Source organism: Necator americanus, chromosome V (genome assembly GCF_031761385.1).
Source record: "Necator americanus strain Aroian chromosome V, whole genome shotgun sequence".
Classification (NCBI taxonomy): domain Eukaryota; kingdom Metazoa; phylum Nematoda; class Chromadorea; order Rhabditida; family Ancylostomatidae; genus Necator; species Necator americanus.
This window is the reverse complement of record NC_087375.1, coordinates 29,178,301-29,196,030: the sequence shown is the minus strand read 5'-3', so window position 1 is coordinate 29,196,030 and position 17,730 is coordinate 29,178,301. Positions and strand designations below refer to the sequence as shown.

General features: G+C 42.1%; 3 protein-coding genes across 4 annotated transcripts; 1 reads left to right on the top strand and 2 right to left on the bottom strand.

The window, feature by feature from the left end:
• Positions 1 to 28: 28 nt before the first annotated feature.
• RB195_015567 (uncharacterized protein) lies at positions 29 to 2,680 on the bottom strand (the record flags this gene model as incomplete). The annotated part of the gene is made up of 2 exons (XM_064206334.1): positions 29 to 197; positions 2,610 to 2,680. 2 exons carry the CDS (start codon positions 2,678 to 2,680, stop codon positions 29 to 31), a joined length of 240 nt encoding a protein of 79 aa, XP_064062215.1.
• RB195_015566 (uncharacterized protein) lies at positions 2,554 to 6,721 on the bottom strand (the record flags this gene model as incomplete). 2 transcript variants are annotated; one of them, XM_064206333.1, is made up of 6 exons in its annotated part: positions 2,554 to 2,643; positions 2,723 to 2,736; positions 3,564 to 3,659; positions 3,721 to 3,893; positions 6,195 to 6,299; positions 6,660 to 6,721. In XM_064206333.1, the coding sequence occupies 6 exons, from the start codon at positions 6,719 to 6,721 to the stop codon at positions 2,554 to 2,556; spliced, it is 540 nt and encodes a 179-aa protein (XP_064062213.1). The 2 variants fall into 2 exon arrangements, with proteins under 2 accessions (XP_064062213.1, XP_064062214.1); XM_064206332.1 differs by lacking the exons at positions 6,195 to 6,299; positions 6,660 to 6,721 and adding an exon at positions 4,111 to 4,172 and having other exon boundaries at positions 3,721 to 3,944.
• Positions 6,722 to 9,565: 2,844 nt separating this feature from the next.
• On the top strand, positions 9,566 to 16,130 carry RB195_015565 (uncharacterized protein; the record flags this gene model as incomplete). Its single annotated transcript, XM_064206331.1, has 8 exons — positions 9,566 to 9,625; positions 10,602 to 10,664; positions 10,743 to 10,836; positions 11,291 to 11,387; positions 14,297 to 14,436; positions 14,551 to 14,615; positions 15,567 to 15,680; positions 16,038 to 16,130. 8 exons carry the CDS (start codon positions 9,566 to 9,568, stop codon positions 16,128 to 16,130), a joined length of 726 nt encoding a protein of 241 aa, XP_064062212.1.
• Positions 16,131 to 17,730: the final 1,600 nt, after the last annotated feature.

Genomic DNA, 17,730 nt, shown 5'->3' with positions numbered 1-17,730 from the left:
GCACCTTTTCACTACAAAAATCTTTGCTTCAATACACTGCTGGTGCTTTGTTGGCAAAAGAATTGACTAGCCACAGAATAAAGTCCTTCAGTAAATTTCTGAGAGAATTACTGAGCTTTGGGGATATAATCAACCGAAGTGAATGCTTTGTTTCTCCATGTATACGAAGATAGTTGTATCTTTGATAGTCCAATGTTCTGGAAAGTTCTTTTTAAGGTTCCCTTTTAAACTAATCTGAGTTTGACTTTCAACGTTCGCTCATAATTTTAATTCCTGGGAATTACAAACATGTTTCTGAAAGAAGTCCATCCCATAATGTTCGTCAAAAAAGATTTAAAACAGCACACACTTCTATGCCAATATTCCACTTTTCGGGTATTCCCTTTCCAGAATGCTGAAATAAGCCGTTATGGAACACGTGTGAATCTAAGGCCAACGAAAATTGGAAAAGAATGCACAATAGCCCCGTTACTCCTTCTATTGGTTAAATTGTATTTAAGAGCCTGGGTTTAAGAAAGATATGAAGGAAAAAGCCAATTTAATAGTCAGTTTTATGACGTGAATGGACTTCTAATCCAGCCAGCTTGTTTTACGAACTCTTATCATAAATATTACGGTTGACGTGAATGTCTGTGTGTAAAAGAAAACGAACGTATAGTAGGGTCAATGCATGGTGCAGCTGCGTAAATAGCCGCGCTCGAAGCGATGTGGCAGAGCGTGGCGGCTACAATCCAAGGAGGACCTTTGCTAACACCGTTCTTCGCAGTGATTCGCGATAGTCTCACGTCGATTCCAACCCCTTTCTCCAAAGCGCCCCTTTGGTGCCGGAGCTACACCGTGCTTCATGTGGTTTTGATCCTACCACACGTTTTCTTTTTCTTGATACACATTTCTTGTTCTCTCTGTTCTTCCTAATCGAAAGCACATCATAGTAACCTATTGAAGGCTGAAGACATTCAGCGTCACTACTACACAAAAATGCCTGCATTGATGAATCTTGGGCATAAAATTTCTAGAGACTTCTCTCCCAAATTCACAAGTGGTATAATAGGGTCAAATGGTGCAATGGCGGTGCAATGGCGTACACGAGTTCTCTCGAGGCGGTGCGGTGGAGCGTAGCGGTTAGGAGCGTACTGGAACGCTTGCTGGCATCATCCATAGCTGCAGTTTCCGATGGTCCCACCTCGTTTCCAACTGGTGCCTCAACCGCGCCGTTTCGAGCGCATACGCAAATTCGCAGTTTCATGTCGTTTTGATCAGACTATAGATGCCTCGTGATTTCATATGAGTGATTGACTAGGATGTGTGGAAATTGCGAGTGAGTGAAATTATTAGGAAGCCATCATTTCCTCAACAATGTGACGTCATAAGTGCTTCCTTAGCTGTCACTGGACGCCTTATATATGTTGAAGTGGTAAGGGACGAATGGGAAGACAAAGATCTGCAGCGTAGTGTTCCATTCACCCATGCAAACCTCCAACCGTCTTTATGCATAAGGTTCTACTGGTATTTCTGGATCAAAATTTCTAATTAAGTTTAATTTAATTTCAAGGAAACAATATAAAGCGTGAATTATTAGCATTTTCAAAATCAGCATACTATTGACGATGTTGGGACCTTTTCAGGAAAAGATGGGGTCAGTGGTACAAGTTACGAGTGTCGGCGCGTTCACGCTCAATTCCCCCTAATCGTCCTGCAAAAAAAATACGCGTGGGGAACGGCCTCCCTGTATGAATTTTCCTGCGCGGCACCTTATAATATCACCTTTGTATACGCGATGGTTCCCTCGGCACCCTAATCGTTGGTTCTACCTGAACAGCCTTCTGGGACACCCTCACTGATCATAGTCCGCTCGCTCGCAGACGCAGCACGTCACCTCTCCCACGCCTTTTTTCAGAACGACAGGAGTAAGTAGACGTGAACACGACCTTGCTCGTAATCTACCCTAACTCCTAACGTTATCTTTTCCTGAACAGATCCCAACATCGTCAATTTTGTGCTATGTCGCCTTCAATTCACCATAAACGCGCAAGTCCTCGGTTTCACTTAGCGCAAACATCTTCGACAACCGGGATACGCCTTCATCAAGAACATGGTCGAGATAAAAGAGAGCATGTGTCAGGTAGAGGAGCGTGCGTTACGGCAAACGCGTTGTGGTCACCCAGTTTGAGATTCAGCCCGGTCTGTATGCTGAAACCTTCTTGGAAACCGAGCGGTATAAGTTTGGCTGACATTTCTTAGTTGTGCGAAAGAGGTCCAACCTCTATTTCCTAAGCACATTATAAAAACGCCGAAAAATCGTCCTTACAGCAGAACAATCTTTCAATAAACTCATATTTCTATTCAAGTCTCCTCTGAACTAAGTATGTTGAGTTCATCGGAGTAGATTTCACTATTTGCGACATACAATGAACATTCCCTGATGTTGCGTGTTCTCCACGAAAAACAGAATTCCACGAGACCCAAACAATCCTTTATTTGTACACTGCCGGGTGTAACAGCTGCGCTAATTCAGAAATTGTGGGGGAAGCTTACGTTTATGGTTAACGCGGTTTACAATGACATACGGGTTCGTGAAATTGTTGACTCGTCACACGAAAGATGATGACCTAAATGGTCCGACATCGCGAAATGTGACGTGACCTGAACATTGGCTCATCGTAAGCTCGAAATCAGTCATACAGCTGCGATTTAGTTAGGTTTGCGAGAAAACTCTTCTTACCTGCCGAGTATCACCTCATCTTTGTTTCGATAAGAAGTTTCGTGTCGTCATTTCTGAAGTTTAAACCGTTGCGACGCCCTATTGCGGCTCTCGTATACGTAGGAACAAAAAATAATGTATGAGAATCTTCCAAAACAAGAAGTCCAGAGGAAGGTCACAATCAACTCATATCGCACGCGAACAACGCGATGGACAGGAGGGTCGAGTCGGATAGCTGGTTCACGCAACACATAGAGTTGATTGGAGAGCACTAGACATAGTTCACACATAGAATGGGCAGCGACGCAGCAGTTTCGGAGGGCGCCGGAAAATCTCTGTTCGTTTGCACGGCGATGAAGCGAGCCCATATGTTTTAAATTCTTTTGAACTTTCATTACCCGGAAATAAGTTAGGATTTATGTTGTATTTTCAATTTTCTTTTTATTGTCGACGTCATCATCAGTCAGCCGAGTGACGACCGATCGATCTGTTCTCACACACGTGGTATTTTCACGCCACCATTGAAATAAAACTCGTCCTCCTCGGTATTTATACCTTCCAAAATCCATTCCTCTGTATGTTTCGTAGCATTATGGCTTCCATCTTCTCGCCAATCCTAATTGCGTTCTAATGTTTCCGTGCGCCAAAATAGTTGTCAGTTTCTTGAAGAGTTTATGCCACGTTCAGTTATCAAAAAGACTTCAGCTTGGCCTTATTATATTGAGTGGTGAAAAAATCATATTCGAAAGATTTTTTCATCGTCAAAACCACCTCGGGAGCACTTTGCAGACCTAGTGTAAAGAATAAGCAGGAATTCATGCTTTCTGGTTCAGAAAATGAAGAAGATTAGTATTGCTTAGACTTGCCTGTTTATGTGAATTGAAAAATGTAAACATCTCAAGCCTGATAGCTCTGTAAGGGTTCTTTCTGAAGTGAGTCCAGCGCACGGCGGTGTTCGCTGAATAAATTAGTCAATATCATGCAGACGCTCTTATCTGCAATCGGCACTTATTAACAACCTGCTGCAAGGATGGGCTTCATTGCGGCCATCCAGAAGTAGATGCCTAGATCGACGAAAGAGCAGAACTGACTGATTACTTGATGCAGTAGATCAAAAATAGCTGACCAGACTCCCTTTGCTGATGTTCTTGTTAATGTCCTCTTGTTTTGTTGATATTCTGACGCGAATTCACTGCAATAGCATTTCGTGACTTGTCCGCTCGTCGGAGAAACATTTCTAGCACTAAAACAGATGAATATGTATTTCGGCTGCGTGATGCATTTGTTTATTTCTAATGGATAGGAATGTAAATCCCTAGTACTACTATACTAATATAAATCTTCTATGTATATTATATATTTACTCTACTACTACATGAAAAAAGTATTGTATAGTTAAAACCTCCTACTTTGAGACTTTTCGAGGTGTCTGCCTTTCCCAAGTTTTTAGCAGCCACCTACTGGTACACATTTTAGTCTTCTTCGAAATGAAGTCGTTTCCTGTCAGTCGGTGTCGTTCCTTTCGTCGCAAAAAATAAATGGTATCGTGCAAGCAGTGCGAAAACTAGCTGCGGATGTACATTATCTATTTGTATCTATATCACCATCGGTTTCTTTTTATGATGGTTTATTTGAAACCAGTGAAATGTGCGGCCGTTACGCTAAGAGGTAATGGATACTTTCTGTACAAAAAAAAACGTGCTCCGTGTTCTGAAAGTACAACAAAAGGCCTCCCATCTCATATTGCGGCAATCTTTACCACGCCTTAGATATTTTATAAACAGTATCTCAACAACTCCCAGCTGCGTGGTTTGCCGTATGTCAGAGAGGGTGATTGCATATCACGATCAGGAGTAGTATATCGCATCACGTGCAGGCTGTGCGGCGACGATTATATTGGGGAAACGGGACGTCCACTGTGTATTAGGGTCAAGGAGCATCTAGATGGACTCGCAAAATCTAAAATCTTCACCCCACTCGGAGCACACCGTAGAATATGTCATCCAAACTCCGAAGTAGAGGTACAAGTTAGTATATTATCCTACGAGTCCGAGATCACAGCACGCAGAACACTAGAGGCGCTTTGGATCACCGCCAAAAGTCCAAAAATGAACAAGAAGGATGAATGCATTGCTATCACAAACGAGCTATCCCCATATCAAGACCTATGCGGGTTTTGATCTACGGGGCGGGCCGTGAGGTCCCTACATAAAACCCTTGTGACTCATAGGTGTGGTACGTGGTGGTCTGTTGCGTGACCAAGTCTAGCTAATGAGGTAAGTACTAGCCAGTGTGTTGCTGTTTGACTTTGAATACCGTTTGGATGCTTTCTGTAAGGTGATGAGGCGCTTGAAAGGATAAATCACTAATGGCTCTGATTTTCCAGGCTCTGACGAAGTTAATAACGCCGAAACGTTAGCTGTTGTTTAATAACAGAAAATTTTGCGCGTGAGTTGTGATGGCTCACGATAATTTGGGATTTTATACCCAAGAAAGAAAACGGTGATTCAGTGGTAATGTTTATCAAAAAGAAGTAATGAAACTAAGAGCACAGAATAAATTGCCGGCCTGCTCCGGCTAGTACAAAAGCAACATTATATGATACAAGCGCGCCGCCTCCTTGCTATATGGTCGGCAAGGAGGGGATAGTATGGCAACAAACATTAAATTATAAACTATCGTGTTCCGAGGTCGGAACAAGAAGATCAATAACAATCTTGGCTACAGCTCAAAAAATCAGTTAAAAACCAATATCTCAACTATTTGTTGCGAATCTTAGTTCAGGTATACTTGGTGTGAAACATTTTGTAACGGGTTGAGCCATCGCGTCCTTGGTGGAGGGGTGCTCTGGAACGCATTGCACTCCGAAGAAGTGGTGCATCTCCGCGGAACGGAACGCGACCACTTCTTCTTCGGGGAGTTCTGGTCTTCTTGGTTTCCAAGGTTGACCACAAGCTCCTCGGTGTTCTCCTACCTTTTTCATCATACGTGATCTTACCAAAGTCATTTTCCATTGGATTAGCTGTTACTTTTGCTCCTAGGATCTATCTAAGGCCATTGCTTGTAAGGATTTGATCTCTGTCCCATTCTTTTCAAATCGTGTATGACTCGGTATTCCTTGATTTGATATGCATCTATTTGATTCTTGTAGTCGTAGGTATTGTGAAATCCCAATATCCCCACTAGAAGGATAGCAAATGGTTACACGGAAAGTGGGGCAGATATCCAGTTCCTACAAAATGAAGCCTCTGAGGAGATGCCATCAGAGGAAACTACTGAGCTGGCGAGACATTTTTTAGCATTAGGATAATAAAGGATGTTAATCGCGCAAAATTTAAAATGTCGGACGAAAACTAAGTCCTTAAATCTCAAAGATCTCAAAAGCGTCGTAGGAACAAGACACAGAGCAGGTAATGAAAAGAATTTTGCTAAGATCTCATAATCCTACACACACATTATTCTTTAGAAAAAACCATGAGAACTAATAACTAACCAGAGCACAGCTCCGAGGAACTGGTCGTGCGCGCCACTGACCACCCTCCATGGAATGCGGTACAACGTCTTACTTATTTTTCTTTTTTTTACACCAACGGTGCACCTAAACAAGAAAAATAAAGGAAACTCGCCTTACGCCGACTATTCTCATTCTTTGCGTGTTGTCATGAACGAGTATATTGTTCATATTGCTTAGTAAATATCAAAAGTTTCGAAAATTGCAGAACAAAAAGAAAACAAAACCGCCACCCTAATGGATTCCTGCTTCAACTGGGAAAGGTGCGGCGGTGCCGTACGTGAAATGGGGACGACGAAACGCAAACCTCGAGACGCGCGCAAACCGCAGTATGGAACGTGCACATCACGTAACACGAATGAAATCATTGGGCAAGTTTTGATGTGGAAACCAGCGATTTTTCCGATGCCACATCGTACGAATCATCTACTGTCAGTCTTGTCGTACACACTATCGTACTCCAATGGACTCCGAATGTGCTCAAATCCGACGGGGACCGACAAATGCATTCCGTGCCACGTTCACATAGGCCTGCGACACAGCTACATATGCTGCTGGACCCGCGTTGCGGCGAAGCGTTTTAGTCGAACGAGCTGAATCGGGGTGACGCGGTCCTTTCTGTTTTCGATGTTTTTCGTTCATTTTTCCAAATAATAGTACGTCGATAATTTTGGGTATTCTCCTCAAGGACTTCTTTCACCACTTCCCCATTTGCTTTTCTTCTAGAACCCCTCTGATATTTTGCTATAGGGGTTGGACTTCTCCTTGATTTTCTAGTGTGATTGTGCACGATCACTATTATTCGTTGCTTTAGTCTTAGAAAAATCTTCTTCTGCTAGTTTAACAATTCCTACAGAGTGTCTCTTTAAAGACTTCAGTTTGTAGGAGTATTTCTGTTTCCACCTTGTCGTGTAATTATGCATTACTGGCGTCCTTGTTATTTGATTTCTAGGATCTTACTACTGTAATTATAAAGGAAAAAACTCTAATCATCCACATCCACTCAAAGAAATGTAGGAGAATTTCATTGTCCACAGACCAGGAGCTTAGGAGCGTCCTAACAGCGGAACAAACAACAAAACCAATAAGAATGGGTTTGTTGAGATCCCGTAATCTCACACATCCTTTACTGCACGAGAAAAGGACAAGAAACGATCAGAAGCACAGAAAAATAGCACCGATAGGGCTTGGGTAGTCCGTTGAGACGGTCAGTGTTCGCGCTCACTGAGGACCCGCTGCAACGCGTACAACACAGTGTGCACTTTTAAAATCTCCGGTAAAATTGTTCTTTTGGACGCTGAATTTGGCCATAACTCTCCCTGGATCGTCCACCAATGAATCAGGCCCATTTCTTCATAGAACGTACGAGAGATGGGCTAATGTGAAGACCGGTAGGATAGGAATTTTTACGGAGAGTGTAGGTATTTTTTGCTTGGTCTAGGTCATTCGTACCACTTGCGACGACGTATCACACACTGGAGGCATTGCGAGAGACGTTAAGGTGATGTTCGGAAGTGGCCGCAAGGAGAGGAGTTCGCTGGCCAAGAACCCCAGTGCTTGTGCAGGTGCTAGCTGATGCCAAAGAAAGGGTCACTGCTTTTAACAGCAAGAAGGTAGAAAATAAATCTCTTAATCAGAAGTTCTTGGCAAGCCAGTCTTATTATTGGAGAGAGGAAATCCTTATTTATTCTCTTTTAGAAGTAAACCATACAATGTTCGAAAGACAGCGGGACAAACATTTGCTGTTTTCGTTTTGCGCCCACTTGTCCTGCTTGTGAGAGATTCCAGATAGGATTTTTGTGCGGAGACCCTCTCCTAGGTTGTGTATTTGATGAAGTCTAGCATCTTCCATTCTTTCTTCGCAACTTCGATTTCTATATGTATCGATTGCGGACGTGTAGCGATGAATGTCGGTTTGGATTTCGCCGATGATGGGACGCAACGACGAAGAGTGCGGTTCTCCACCTTCGCCAGCTACAGTCAAGGAATATTGACGACCGCATCGCAGGAAGGTTTTCCAACTGTTATCGGTCGAAACGGTTCGCCCACTGACTTTTCTTTGGAGGATTGGTTTTCTCAAGCGCCATGTCTGTCTTCCATTCCTTACATAAGGCTCAATATTGACGAAGTTTCATAGCAGGTATGGAGCATCGCCGTTACGAGTAACGGTGACGGAAGGACTATACTTCACGACAACTCGATGATCTTTCATCGGTGGTCGATTTCTGACAGCGATGTTCGAGGCTCGTCTGACAACCGCATTTCGTCGGGTCAATACGAAATGAAGCACGGATATTTGCGCAAGCGGCTGCGCTCGAAGCGGAGCGGTGGGGCGTAGCGGTTGGGATCGCGTGAGGACCTTACTGCCGCCACTCACCTCTGCAGTTCGCCATGGTCCCACCTCGATTCCAACCGCTGTCTCGACCGCACCGCTTCCGAGCGCGGTCACTTACGTAACGGTCTGTGCTTAATGTCATTTTGACCCAACTATACATTGCAGGAGATGTTGAACTGTAATAAAGAGTTGCTGCGTAATGCTTTCCTTCACGAATGAGCAATCGCTGGACGACTCTGAATTCATAGCGAATTTTTCTTCGCAATTAAAAGTCAGTTTCGATGCAGATTCCTATCTTGGACGTGAGAAGAATAGCAGCTGTGTGTCATCACAATAGCGTGCTTAACACAGTGTACCTGGAATAATTTTTCAGCTGAATGCCTGGAGACCTTGAGAGAACTAAATTCTGAAACTCTTTAAAGCAGTATAGCAAAGAGGTGGATTTAGGTAATTTAGGTAATTACGTGTCTCAGAGAATCCAATAAAAATCCTTATTGCTCCCATTCACCATTATAAGACAACAACTCAGATTATCTTTGAATCTGCGCCAGTCGTTGTGAAGTCCAGATTTCAAGTCGGCTTTCCAGCAAAAAGATCCAGGTTAGCACTTCAATAGGCGAGAGAAAGTGTGTACAGAAAGGCATTGTGGCTCAATCGTTTTAACACATTCGGCAGAAGCCGTGGGTTTGTCCCGAGTTTTTTTTTTCGTATGTTCCTTCTTGTGATAGACAAAAACATAAAACTCATAGAAATAATTATTTTGTGTTGATTTCGTTGGTGCGAACGACTCCTGAGGACCAGGGGATTAAGTGTCCTTTTTCCTCTCGTCCTGTAGAAATTATATTTTAAAGGTGTGTGCAGATATGTGACTGAGTTCCGTTATCATTTTATTCCATTCTTCATCATTCTGTTCCAAAATTAGTAAGAGTCAACCTTGAAGAATCAACACCGTTCTTTCTTGTTGCCTGGAAACATTTAGATGTTCTTCTACATTCTGCTTTCAGAAACTTAAGTATATATGGGCAAAGTACGTTTGCCATGTATCATCGGTGTTGCGGGTGGACCTGCATCAGGGAAGGTTTGCTGTTTTATGTTCTTTAAAATAGTGCCGTTCCTACGTTTTTCTATCTACTAACTTCTCATTAGTTTATTTGGCCTTTGTGTAATTTTATCCACTTCTTTCGCATGCAGCATACTTTTGAAAACACTTCACTTCTTCAACTTTTGAGAATGCATGAGAATAGCGGAGCTTTTGTGTGATTGTGACACGGAAAAGGCAGGTGATTTGTGAAAGGTTCTGGTATACTCACCCATGCCTTTGCAGTCTTCGAGACTGGAGAACAGCGACAATTTCTTGTTTTAGTTCCAAGTTGAGTGATTTGATTCACATCCGCGCAATTCTTGAATTCGTTGGGTGACTTATCACCTAAATTAGTGCAACTTATCAACAAAGCAACCTTTCTAGTTCAGCTTCCAAACTATTGGAAGTCGACTCCGCTTATGACCCTGTTCTTCACTAATTTTTCATTTCTCGTTTCTTTGACCGCTCTATTTTAAGAATTCTCTATTTTTAATATTCCAGTTTTTCGGAGTTTTTTTTTCCTTTTTTTTACTACAGTTTCGTCCCAAGCAGCAACCACCCTAGCTTTGTAGTTGGGAATTCATTGTGTAATGAAGCAATTCAAATGATCACATCGGTTCTGTAATCGAATCAGATTTTTTCGCGAGTGCTACATTCTGTTGTCTGTGAATGTGGGCCGTACAGCTGTCGCTCAAAACTGTACTGTTTTGAATCATTTATTAGATCAAATCAAGCTGTAGAATAGAATTGTAATTTTTACTTTAACATTGCACTACGAACAACCTAAATGTTATTTGGTTGTAATGCAGAGAATAAGTTGGTCTTTGTTATTGATGCTATGGAAAAAAGTGCATGCTGTTAATCAATACGTTTGATATCCATCATCTCGTTTTACTTCAATTCTGAGTAGCTATGAAAGATGGCAGAAAATGAGAAAGAACTGATTATTCCGAATCCAAAGTGCATATTTCAGTCTCTGGTGACAGAGAAAATAATGGAGCGCTTGGAAACGCTGAATCAAGGCAGAAACAAACAGGTCTGTCTTCATTCTTATATGTGAACATTAAACAAGACATCTGTTACCATACTGTGCACCTGAAGTTTCTATTCCTAGGTCATCACTATCCCAATGGAGTCATTCTACAAAGAACTAGATGCTGATGAGCGAGCGAAAGCTGCTGTCGGAGAGTATGATTTTGACCATCCATGTTAGTTTACCTATATTTTGTTGATAGCCTATGTTTAGCATGCGCCTTTTTTTTCTAATTTTGTACAATTAGCTCTTCATTTTTGTATGCGAACCCCTACTATGCTGAATAGAAGTAGACGTGTTTATCTTTTCATCCTACATCTCAGGGGAAAATGTAGTTAGGGTGGGCGGCACTCAGTGGTGCCCTTATTTGTGGATGCTCTACCTTACTTTTTTCTCTTAATAACTTTAGCTTACATGTCATAGATCCTCCAAAACTAATGCTTGGATCTTAGGGCCCGATTGATCTGGTTATTTTCTTTCAGAAATAAAGGCGCCACTGAGTGCCCCCTAGTTCACCCCTCGAACTACATCTTACCTCATCTCATAGCATGACGGTGAAATCCTCAGAAGAACGATCCAAATTGCAGTTTTCCACGCTATTGTCTGTTTATTACAATCTTTCTTTGAAGCTGCCTTCGACTTTGACAAACTAACTGATACAATATCTCAGTTGGAGCTGGGTAAAGCAGTGACGATCCCAAAGTATGATTTCCTGACCAGTACGAGGTAAGTTGCTCTTGCAATGTCATACCTTTTTTGTTGGCTATACTTCGCACCTTCGCATCTATTGGTAAAATCTTTCTTGGTAGTGCTGGCTTGTTATATTATGGATTATCCTCATTCATCCACTTTGTATTTCGGACGAATTTTAGGATGGTACTTCATGTTTGGATTGGCCGATTTTGTTGAGTTCAGAGTAGTAAGAGTAGTAGGAGTTTTTTTATTGTTCAAGAAGGTATTATATGAATAGGGTTAAGCAGTCTTGCTAATATTCTTTTCCGTTAGTTATGCTGTTTGCTTCGCTCTTGGAGCGCTCTATAGTTTATTTGGTTTGGGTTATATTTCTGCCCCATTTCCTCGGGTAATTATGCACTATTCGCATCCTTCGTGATTGTAATCCTAGGTAAATCCTTTTCTAGTTTAATAGTTTGTTCTGCTGCCAGGGTATCTCTAAAACATCTGTCTGCGATTGGCTTTCTACCGACTTTTCCGTGTAATATAATATTCTACATAGTCGGATTATGAGGTTTTGCCACGAATACTGCCATGAAGAACATTAGACGTGCACAGTTAGGCGAAAAAGATGCGGCAGGGATGCAATCTCTACTAACTAAAACCTTGATAGTGCCTTTAGGACGTCGGCTTAGCAGTAACGATTAGTAGATGAGTGCTTTAACTACTTAATACCATCCAAGCACCGTTATACGAAAAATTAACTAGAAACTACCAGGAACGATCAAAAAGAGCTTCGAGGAGCTTGTCGTGTTCAATGAAGCCCGCTTTCGCAAAGGCTGTAACGCGTCATCTCATTAGAACACGTTTTGCGCCGGCTGTATGCAAGAGTGCAATTTCAATCGTCGAATTGATATTCCTTCTTTGCCTTTTGCCGTTGACACGCGTCTCTCGTGCCAATTGACCTTTTGTACGTAACATGAACGAAGTTAAGGCTGCCCGCAGAGTTCATAGCTGCCCGCCTCCTCCCGCACGAGTCTGCCCTTGATGGTTATTGAGCGCATTGTTGTGAACGCTGAATAAGCATCAAACACAGACCCGTGCTGGCGGGGACGCCCGCGCGTGTGTGAACTCTGCGGGCAGCCTAAGAGAACTCTGCGAATGCTTCCCATCCTCAAAACATATAACATCGAAGAATAGTAGCTTCTGTCAACTAATGCTAACGGCCTACTGTTTCACGAGGAAGACAATATGGATGACTGTTGATAACTCATGACTTGAATTACTTGACTTAAGTCAGCTGATGTTATCAGCCAGACGCGAATGCCCGAATCTTCGCTTAGGCCTGTCGTCATTGAGCTGTACTCTGCCTTCACGAGCCAGGTGCTTGCCTAGAATCAATCAATTTGGTGATTTTCCATGGTGTTTTTTTTTTACTGCGGAGCAAGATGTTGTTGCTTCCCACCATCGATTCGCCGTAAAAGTTTTTATTATGGCATAGGTTTTTATTATATCTAGGCCAAAAGTAACCAAGTAACTGTCTAAGCATTTCTTTTTCTTGAAGACGACTTTCGCCCTCACTGTGATTCTTGTTGCCCAAGTCTCCGATCTACATGTCATGATGGAGCGAATAGCAGATAGATGGATTCGCACAATTCGACTTCGTGTGCGATGGAAAGGCGTTAACCCCGATCTCCATTGAAGGTCTCGAAGAGGCTCACAGCTGCTTACAGTTATCAGTGGGTATCAGAACGTACCATATCGGCTGGAACTAGCTTCGATATACGGTTGACACCTCGTTGTGCTCCCACACCGCCTTCCGCGAATATAACAATAGTGTCTGTGTACTAAAAAATCGGAACAAGGGTACTCTGCTGAGACGATATCAGTAAGACATTATTTGGATGATTTTCGCATGATATCCTCGATTCCAAAGTTGAGCAGGAATGGCTTTGTCATTTGTCTTGCTCGTGTCAACACTTCAAAAGATGATGTATCCAGCTGATGTTCGCATGTTGTGATGATGTTCGATGCAATAGTTTTTTATTTAACAATTTTGGGTGTGAACACTTTTGATATTCCATCTGCTTTAAAGCGCATTAAAAACACGGCCTCTATGAGCAGAGTCGAAGGCGGATTCCAGGAAAGCTATCTGCATTGACTTCAAGTACCGCTGCATTTCAATTACTCTCCTGACGATGATCACCTGGTCACCTTTTGTTCAGTCAGGAGGAAATCCGCTTTTTCCTTTTCATCCTTCATGATTTGAACTTCATACACAAACCAAGAAATTTGGTCGGTGGTTCCTCATTGACCGCATATGTTGGGCGTGCTCGAGTTCGAAGGCTGATGGTGCTGATGAATGTTCCTCGTCAAACGAAGTAGAGCTGAAGATTGAGGATTCTCATCTCTCGCTTGCATTGCTCGTCAGGTATTAAGGTGATTGATCCATATTTCCTAAGCGGGTGGCTTCGATGATTCTTCTTAAACTGAAAGCAATGCTGAGACCCGTCTGTTTACCAGATCGACCGGACTGTTACCGCTCTTCCGAAAGGGAGTACCGTTTTCCTAGCACAATGGATTGTTGTGCGAGTTTCGTCTTCACATTCGCCTAGGTTCCGACAATGAACATCTGTTGTCTTAATATTACATACATCAACACATTGGGTTCATTAGAGGTGCCCTCATTGTTGTCTTCAGCGAGTTCCGCGGGTGTGTAGGTTCTTACGTCCAGTGTCGCATTCTCTGCTTTCCCATATTCGTAAAAGAGGCATCTGGATGATGTTGGGCCAAATTCCTCCACGTTGTTGTAATCATTCCTCACAACTATCGCGCAGCCTCTCACCTTCTTGTCATCAACATCGTCACAGTGTGTAGCGCAATTTCTGAACATGATGACGGACCGATCTCTGATAATCGATACTGCTTTCAGTGAGCAAAAAGTTTGCTTCTTTTGATTTCAGAAAAGGGACAATGCATCTTGAGCCTGCCGACGTTATAATTGTGGAAGGAATTCTCATTTTCTATGACGTTCGCCTAAGGAATAAGTTTGCTATGAAACTTTTCGTCGACGCTGATGCAGACATACGTCTTGCACGTCGAGGTGAGCAAGATTTGGACTTTCTGTGCTTCATTCGATACATCTACGTGCTTTCGCTCTTTTTATCGCTCTCTTTGTTTTTTTAGTTCTTTTTTCTCCTAAAGACGCTTTTTTCAGTACGACGTGATACTGTAGAACGAAAAAGACCACTTTCCATTGTTCTTGCACAGTACACCAAGAAGGTGCGTATATTTAAGAACACGTGGTATTATTGAATTTATATTGGGGAAAGAGGAGCTTACTGGTTACTGGGGAAGGGGTTACTTCAAAAAAGTGATTGTTATGGGTACATATGCAGGTTTCTTGAGGTTTGAGCAACTAAACAGGGTTGATTAATTTAGCAATTACGTCGTTCAATAATTATCTTACACTGGCGTTTGTAACATTCGAATTTCCAACACGCATCTTCACCATTCGTGTTCGTCTGCTTCGTTACTCTACGGGATTTCCACAGTTTGAGGACGGTCGCTCATTCCATAGCAACCCATTCGTCAAATTCTTCGTTGGAGTTCTTTGCAAGTTCCGGCCGCATAGTCGTTGGAGTTGAACCACGAAGAGCCTGCAATGTAGCAGCACTCAATTTTGCCGTTCGCAAATGAATGGCGGATTCAGGCTGACTAAGCCTTATATATGACAATTTCCGAAAATATAAAGAAGGCCACTGCAACGAACTTTGACAAAAATCGATAATTGGTCAGCAAAGGTAATTACCATTACCGTAATTACCAAATCAACCAATTCTCTTTAATGGCTCAGACCTCAAGAAACCTGCTTTGGTCTTACTTTATGTAGCGTAACGTAGGAAGTATTTCTAGACTTGTGTAATACATCTTCCATATTGAGTTGGAAATGGTGCAAATTACTTCCTTCGTGGATACTGCAGAAAGTCTGGTAGATTCTGTTCGTTTGATGAACTTTTGAAGAGTAAAGTTGAAGATTTTAAGAAAATTCATACGAAGTAGATTTGAATCTTCCTAAAACTTATGGTTTCAGTTTTTCTTACAACTCTACAGAACCACATTTAAATGCTATACAACGCTTATCAGTGTTTTGCTATATGACGTAGAATATTGCAGTCTATTTGCTTCATGTTCGCTTTTTCACACTAGCACAAAGACCGAGTCTTGCTTCAGGTGAAACCCGCATTTGAGGAATTCTGCTTGCCGACTAAGAAGTGGGCGGATGTCATAATTCCGAGAGGTGGAGAAAATGATGTCGCAATTGATCTCCTTGTGCAGCATATTCAGGTTAACTTTAGTTTGATCTATTACTTAAAAACTTTACTTGTTACCAAGTTAACTAGTTACGTTAAGTTGTAGATATGTCACTGTGAATAGCTCGCACGCATTGTTGCCTTAATTTTCTTTTCTAAAGTTAGTATTTGTAAGTCGGTGCTGTCTTGATAGTGAGGAATAGTCGTGAGTCGTTTCTGAGCGAGAGACGTAGTTTTGTGGTTCCATGCATCAGGCTATAAAAAATTCGAACTGCGCTCCATTGGTCAAAATACAGGTCAATGCTGAAAGTATTGTAGGAGCCATAACCGTAGTCAAAAAGCTTATAACTGCAGCGGTCACAAAGTCAACCTAAGTGTCATCATTTTTCAGGATCTGCTTCGAACACCGCGTGGTAGTCCTGAGCGCACGAAGGCCATTGATGAAATCGTTGATGGAAAATCCAAAGTATACGGTCTTCACTAATGCGCTAATCCTTGTCTAATCTCGATCTTATACATTCTCGTTGTTTGTCGTGTTTCTGTTCCTTGTTTTCTTTACTAAAAGCGTTATTTAAAAGTTCCTGAAATGCTATCACTTTATTACCTTACCATGTTGGTCAACTAACAATTTACTAATGCTATGTTACACGGGCTTTCCCAACGTTGTTTCTGTTACTTGAATATGTCGTTCTCATTTTTTCATTGATACTAATTCCTTCAAAATTAAAATTTTTTCGAAAGTAAAGCCTTTTCATAGCTCCCTTCTGATTCAACTCTTTCATATATTATTTCGTAGAAAAAAACTCTTGCTAGTCTTTCCGTTCATTCCCCTCTTTTCAAATTACATTTTCAATAAAACGTACAAGTGGTGAATTGAAAAGAGAGGAAGCAAAGTTATGTTGTGTCTTCCGGCGTCTATGTTTCTTGGAAACAGAAAAGGCCGGAAAAGTATTGCTTGATTGTATTATAGCACTAACCTTATAAGATATGACCAGATGTGAGCATTTTTGATGACTAAATGCACATAAACAAGATAAATATGATATTATGGTGTAAGGAGACTAAATTCTTTTATTGGCTACGATTTGTCGCAACTGGTAACAACGTCTTCCCTTGTTCACTCGTTTTTCTATGCCCTGTTCTTGTTGTAAGTTTTCAAAACCCACGGATCACTTTCGCTATTGGGATCACACAGGGATTAGTCGAAAAGTCGGTTAGCGCGCCCTCAGGTTGTGGATAGGGTCTAACCGGACCAGAAGCGACTTGAAAACTTGGAGCTGAAGCTCGACTTGAAAACCCTTTCGTCTTTCTGGCCATAAGCCTGCAGTCAAGTGGTATGTACAGGAGCCGATTTGGGCCAGCAAATAAGCTCACTTTGTCCGAGGGGGAGTGGGGGGAGGGGGACGCCACAACCTCCCATAGAACCCTGGGGCTAGAGAGCTGAAACCTGCTCTTGGATTTTGAAATTACCTAGAAATGACAAGGTTACAGGAGTCATCTAGACTGCAAAGACGGAAAGAGACTTGGACGACATGTGCATGCAACAGTGCTATGCAAGATGTTTGAGGCTTCAGGATCATCATTTTAAAGACTATGCTATCACCTGCTGATATAAAATCTTTCGCAAAGTCGTTCTCTTTAAATCGAATCCCACTTTTCCGCCGATGTTTCGTCGCACTAGAGCATATTGTAGGTATTGAACAAATGCAGTGGGATGCCGCATCTCTGCCTGTCTATGGATCTAAGGAGGATTTCTGCAGACAGATTAGCTGTAAAGCGCACGCAACCGTAGTCTATGATCGAGGTAACCCTTCCGCTAGGAGCGATGCAGTGGATCCGATGTTCCACAGAATGACTATAAAGACTGTTGTCTATCATTTTTCGCAGCTTGACGTGTTCTACTCCGCCTTGTTGAGTCTGTTCGAGTCTGAATGGCTTAGTGCCATTATATTAGGCTGGACAGAAAGTCTTGCCATCATTTGTCATTTTTGTGCTTTGTTTTTTTACTCAGCTTACAATAGGAACTAATCAATAATATAATCACCACAATTGAATACAAGTGTCCCACCTGATGAGCAGCCAGT